Source organism: Phocoena phocoena, chromosome 1, assembly GCF_963924675.1.
Source record: "Phocoena phocoena chromosome 1, mPhoPho1.1, whole genome shotgun sequence".
NCBI classification, from domain to species: Eukaryota; Metazoa; Chordata; class Mammalia; order Artiodactyla; family Phocoenidae; genus Phocoena; species Phocoena phocoena.
This window is the reverse complement of record NC_089219.1, coordinates 165,840,485-165,847,424: the sequence shown is the minus strand read 5'-3', so window position 1 is coordinate 165,847,424 and position 6,940 is coordinate 165,840,485. Positions and strand designations below refer to the sequence as shown.

The window sequence follows — 6,940 nt, the reverse complement described above, 5'->3', positions numbered from 1 at the left end:
CTGGAAGGGGTCCCCTCTGAGACCGAGACCAAGCACGGGACGCAGTACCAGGTGCAGCGCCTGCAGGAGCACGAGAGGAAGATGCGGGACCTGCGGGAGCGGAACAGCCTGCAGCTGCAGGAGAGGCTGAAGCAGGCCTGTCTAAAGAAGCATGTGCACACCACGGAGGGCCAGAAAAAGATCCAGGAGACCAATCTTAGCTCCCTAGTCAATTACCAGGCCCGGAAGGTCCTCATGGACTGCCAGGCCAAGGCTGAGGAGCTCCTCAGGAAGCTGTCCCTGGAACAGAGTTCCCAGTGGTCCCAAGATTCTCCCCAGGGCCTGATTAAGGAGCATCACCGGGAGCTGAAGGAGAAGGTCAAGGAGGAGGAGCAGTGCCAGCAGGTCAAGTGGTGCGCGGAAGAGCCCGAGGAGCAGAGGAAGGAGCACAAGCGGCTGTCCATGGAGCTCGCGGACCAGAAGATCCCACAGACCAAGAGTAACGTCCACAAGAATATCGGTGACAAGGCGCAGCACATTCGGGAGCTCAACATCCTGCGGGAGAAGAATCATCACATCCTGAAGCTGAAAGCCGAGAAGGAGGAAAAGTGCCACATCGAGGGCATTAAGGAAGCCATTAGGAAAAAGGAGCAGAAGATGGAGCAGATCTCGCGAGAGAAAGATGCAACCTTCGGTGAATTCCAAAAGATCTCCAGGGCCTCCGGGACAGACAACGTGAGAAAGTTTGCCAACAGCTTCTTTGATCCGATAGGGCGGGAGGCCCACGTTCGTGCTGGGCAGCAGGGAGGAGGCCACTGAGAACCTGACGACAAACAGCTTACAGCCCAGGCGGCTAGAAAGAGATGTGGCAATGTGATTCATTTTATAATCTGATTATAATTGAGCATTCATTTTTTAAAAGTACATAAAATAGCTGCAATTTCCTCTGATGAACTAGGTTATTGATTCATTTGGATGGTTGAGAGGGTTGGGGTAGAAATTTGGAAATTTTAAGAAAATTACTTGCCTTTGTACATTTGGATTTAAATAGAAAATATTCATTTAGTTCTCAAGTAATCTTAGAAGCATATGTCAGACACATCTTTGAGGAACCAAAGAAAAATCTACAGTGGGAATACAGTTCTGTGTCATGAGGTAAGTCTTTCCCTGTCCCAGAACTTATGAAAGTGTGAAGTGTGATGTACCTGTCATAAGAAATCTCCAAGAAAAAAAAGAGTGTGTGGGGGTAGGGGTGGGGGGAATTTCTGTAAACAAGTATATTTGGGAACACAGCATACTACAGCCCCTCTTGGAATTTCATAATGCATGTGAAATTTTTAAAGGCTCTGAAAAGTCTGGCAGTAAAGACACATTTGATTGACCTAGTGGTTTTCACAAACCACGGAACTCTTTTTTCTTGGATCTTTCCATGGGATTGATGTTCTGTGAAATATTTTTGGGAACAGCTCTCTGTAGATCCTCCCAGGCTGCACTTCTTTGGCCTTCCCTTCCTGTGTTAATAGGAAATATGTATAATTCCTTTAGCACTACTGACTGACTGCACCACCACAGACATGCTGTCCAAAAGCTCACTGGAATCTTTTGGTCCAATTCTTTTTTTTTTCCCCCTTTTGGTCAGTCTCATCCAGTCTTTTGGAACAAAATTCTATTAGAATCCTTCTCTTCCTCTCTGTTTCTCCTCTGTCTCTTCTGAAGGAGGTATGTGATGTCATTCTGTCTACCCACATTGTGTCTAATTAACCTAACCAGTCTGAATGAATGGCTAAGCATGATTCAGGAACACGACATTTAAAAAATAAGGAGCCAGAAGCTAAGTAGAATTTAACCCATCACATCTCAAAGTCTCTATTGAAAAATTCTAAAGGTGTTCTTTAAATGCCCCCAATGTAACATTTGTCTTTCAAAAAAAAAGAGAGAAGAGGAAGTAAGCCCCACTGGAAGATTTGTGTCTTCTTAGTGTTTTTGAAATGACATGAAAGGTGACCTGGCAAGGGCTTTTGTTCAAAGGTCAGTGTGAGATCCATATTCTCATCTTACATAATGGAAACTGGGCCCACTTCCCTGCCATAGTTCCCCTCTGCCTACTGTCCCCAAAGAGACCTACTCAGGCCCTCACTCCTTTGCTCAAAAGTAGAAAGGCCCGTACCTCTTGGCTCAATTTCTAATCTTATTATTTTCTTCTCTTCACCCAAGCTAATGCTGTTCCAGCCAAATGCTGTGTACATTCCCAGCATTCTAGGAAAGTGCTTAAAATATCTCAGACAGACGTCCCATGAATCTAACTCTTCCTCTTGACATAGGTATGTGACTTTGGGGAAGTTACCTTCCTGGGCCTCAGTTTCCTCATCTGTAAAATAGAATTATATTTCATACTTCAAAGGGATGTTGTGAGGGATGATTAAAATAATGTAAGGTGTCTGGCATAGTGTCCAGAACCTAATACACGCAGTAATTAAATATTGCAGTTGTTATTATATTACTGGCTTCCCATTTTTGTCAATTCCATTCTCCCTATCTCACTGCTTTCTCACCAGCTGCCTCCTCCCATCATACCCAAGTCTGATTTTTCTGAGGTTAGCGCACATCCTGCCTCTTATATGAAATGTGGGGCCTCCCTGGCTGCTCCATCTCAACATCAGCCTTCTTTGACAAGCTGCTCACTTTATGGCTTATTGAGCACTTAGAAATTGATGCTTTGTTGGCATATCCATTTTGCAATCCCCATCTTGGCTTCCAAGCTGGACTGCATGCTACTTAAGGCCAGGGTCATTATACCCATGCTTAACATGGTGGTCAATATATAGTCAAAAGCCATTAAGCACGATATTTTGACCCTATATCCATATCCCATGCCTTTACCCTACTTTACCCTACTAATGTTCTTTGCTCTTTGCTCCAAGAAATAAATACAGACTTTCATTCTTTTATCCAATTCTTTATGAATATTACTGGTAGAAATAATCAATACAGAATAAGACTGACAGAAGATGAAGTACATTTACTTTCCCCTATTTTTCCCTTAAAAAAATATATTCTATATATACATATATATCCCCAGTATAAATGTATATATTTTTTGACCCCCACCATTACCCATGCCCCCAAAGACCCAGTGAGGAGCCTAGACTTTTACCTTCACCAGGATGTAATAAGGAGCTCCCCACCCTGGCAGTGTCAGTTGAGACCACTTGGGGAGCCTAGACTTTCAACCACTACTGACACCACCACCACCACCACGATGCAGTAACAGGGCACCCCTCTCTCTCCCTACTGAGTGGTATCAGATAAAGCCTAGTGGAGAGGAGTTTTTTCACCCTCAATCAGTAACACCCCTCTGGTGTCAATAGATGTCATGTGGGGAGCAGTAATGAGGCACTCTTAGCCCTCCCAGCCAGGGAGGTATCAGTGGAGGCCTAGAGGGGAGCCAACATCCCCACCTCCACCCAGCAGTGGTGGAGAGAGCCCCCTCACCCCACTCAGGTGGCAATGGAGGCTGAGTGGGGAGCTGGACTTATACCCCTGCCTGGCAATAATAAGGCCTCAACCTTCTTCCCTTTCTAGAACAGTGTGAGAGGAAGCCAGATAAAACAGCAGATCCAGTCTTACAATACTCAAAATGTCCAGGTTTCAGTTCAAAATCACACTCCATATCAAGAACCAAGAATATCTCGAACTGAATGAAAAAGACAATAGGTGTCAATGTGAGGATGACAAATGTTAGAAATATCTAAAGTTCTTAAAGAAGCCATGATAAAAATGCTTCAACAAGCAATTATGAACACACTTGAAACAAGCAAAAAATAAAATTGTCTTGGCAAATAGAAAGCCTCAAAAATAATAATACAAGATATAAAGAAGAACCAAATGGAAATTTTAGAACTGGAAAATACATTAACAAAAATAAAAAGCTCAGTGGATGAGCTAAACAATAGAATGGAGGGGGCAGAAGAATCAGTGAACTGTAAGACAGAACAATAAAAATTACCAACTCTGAGAAATAGAAAACTACCAAAAAAAAAAAATTAGCAGAGCCTCATGGACCTGTGGGACTATAACAAGAGTTCTAACAGTCATGGCATGTCCCCAGAGGAGAGGAGTAAGAAGGTGGGGCTGAAAAAGTGCTCAAGGTAATAATGGCTGAAAACTTTTCAAATTTGGTAAAGAGCTAACCCTACATATTCAAGAAGTTGAGTGAACCCCCCCCAAAAGAGTAAACCCATAGAAATCCATAAGACATATCATAGTCAAACTTCTAAAACTGAAGAAAAGAAAATAATTCTTGATCAGAGAATGAGAAAGTAAGCCACAGACTGGGAGAAAACATTTGCAAAAGAGTGGCTATATTAATATGAGACAAAGTGCACTTCAGAGCAAAAAATTACCATAGACAGGAACATCATAAACTTACAAGAGAGTCAATCCACCGAGAAGACATAGTTCTAAACATCTATGTATAAACAACAGAATTACAAAATATATGAAGCAAAAACCAATAGAACTAGAAAAAGGAATAAAATCACAGTTGCAGCTGGAGACCTGAACACCCTTCTCTCAACAACTGATAGGACTTCTAAAAAGAAAATCAACAAAAATACAGAAAAACTTAACACCATCAACTAACAGGATCTAATCAACAGTTGCAGAAAACCCCAGCCAGCAACAGCAGAACACACATTCTTTTCCAGCGCTCATGGAACAAATAGCAAGAGAGATCATATCCTGGTCCATAAAATAAACTCAAGAAATTTAAATTACTGAAGTCATACAAAGTGTGTTCTCTGACCACAAAAGCATCAAACTAGAAATCAATAACAATGATACCAGGAAAATCTCCAACAGTTAGAAATTAATCAGAACTCTTCTAAACAATCCCTAAGTCAACGTCTCAAAGGAAAATTTTAAAAATACATTGAATTTGGGCTTCCCTGGTGGCGCAGTGGTTGGGATCCCGCCTGCCGATGCAGGGGACGCGGGGTCATGCCCCGGTCTGGGAGGGTCTCACGTGCCGTGGAGCGGCTGGGCCCGTGAGCCGTGGCCGCTGGGCCTGTGCGTCCGGAGCCTGTGCTCCGTGGCGGGAGAGACCACAGCGGTGAGATCCCCGCGTACCGTAAAAAAAAAAAAAAAAAAAAAAACATTGAATTTAATTAAAATAAAATGTCAAATTTGTGGGACACAGCAAAAGCAGTGCTGGGAGGGAAATTTATAGAATTAAGTACATTTAAAAAGGCAAAAATCTCAAATCAATAATCTAAGCTCCCACCTTAGAATAACCTAGAAATAGAGCAAAGCTAAACCCAAAGCAAGCAAAGAAAATCAAAGAACAGAAATTAATTCAAATAAAATTGAAAAATTCTTTGAAAAATTCAATAAAGTGGACAAACCGCTAACGAGACTGCTAAAGAAAAAAGAGAAGACACAAATTACCAATATCATGAATGAAACAGCAATATCACTACAGACCCTGAAGACATCAAGAGGATAAAAAGGGAATGCCATGAACGACTTTACACAAAGGTTGACAACTTAGATAAATGGACCAATTCCTCCAAAAACACAAACTACCACAACTCACCCAATATGAAATAGATCATATGAATAGCCCATTATCACTCATGAAATCAAATTCATAATTTTAAAAATCTCCCCCCAAAATCTCCTGGCCAGATGGTAACACTCAAGAATTTCACAAATGCTTCGACAAGAAATAACACCAATTCTACACAACCTCTTCCAAAAAAATGGAAGAGAAGGGAACACTTCCCAATTTATTTCATGAAGTTAGTGTTACCACAATACCAAAACAAAGACAGTGTGAAACAAACAAAACCTGCAAATAATGTCACTCGTGCATATAGATGTAAAAATCCTTAACAAAATGCTAGCAAATTGCATTTAACAGTATATAAAAAGAATTATGCACTACAACAAAGTTGGATTTATTCCAAGACTGCAAGGCTGACTCGGTACTTGAAAATCAATCACCACATTAATAATCCAGCACATTAGCAAATTGAAGAAAAGCACATGAACATATAAATCAATACAGAAACAGCATCTGACAAAATTCAACACCCATTCATGAGTAATACTTTCAGAAAAATAAAAATAAAGGGGAACTTCCTCAACTTGATAAAGAGCATCTACAAAAAAATCTACAGCAAGCATTACACCTAAGTGAAAGACTACATGCTTTCTCCCCAAGATCGGGAACAAGGCAAGCATGTCCATTCTCACTGCTCTTATTCAACATCATGCTGGAAAGCAAGAAAAGGAAATAAAAAGCATAAGATTGGAAAAGAAGAAACAAAACTATCCTTATTCATAGATGACATGATGGTTTATATAGAAAATCCAAAGGAATCTATGTAAATCTTCTAATAAGTGAGTTTAGCAAGATCACAGAATACAAGAGCAGCATACAAAAATCAATCAGATTTCTATATATTATCAATGAACACATGGTCACTGAAATTTAAAAATACACTACCATTTACAATAACTCAGAAGAACTTACACATAAATCTAATAAAACATATATACGACCTATTTGCTGAAAACCACAAAATGCTGATGAAAGAAAGAAGACCTAAATAAATAGACCTACTATCCATGGATTAGAGGATTCAACATAATAAAGCACAGGGATATCAGCTCAGTGCTTTGTGACCGCCTGGAGGGGTGGGATAGGAAGGGTGGGAGGGAGGGAGATGCAAGAGGGAAGAGATATGGGAACATATGTATATGTATAAGTGATTCACTTTGTTATAAAGCAGAAACTAACACACCATTGTAAAGCAACTATACTCCAATAAACATGTTAAAAAAAAAAAAAAGATGTCAATTCTCCCCCAACTGATAAACAGATTTAGTGTAATTCCTCTTAAAATCTCAGATTTTTAGTAGATATGGACAAGGTTATTCTAAGATGTAAACGGAAAGG

The 6,940-nt window shown here is 40.6% G+C and overlaps 1 protein-coding gene across 1 annotated transcript in view; it reads left to right on the top strand.

The window, feature by feature from the left end:
• CCDC185 (coiled-coil domain containing 185) overlaps window positions 1-798 on the top strand; it is a 1,926-nt gene extending 1,128 nt beyond the window's left edge. Inside the window, exon 1 of the mRNA XM_065897270.1 lies at window positions 1-798. This exon is cut by the window's left edge and continues 1,128 nt beyond it. Within this exon, the coding sequence (XP_065753342.1) occupies window positions 1-798 (798 nt within the window).
• The last annotated feature ends 6,142 nt before the right edge of the window (window positions 799-6,940 follow it).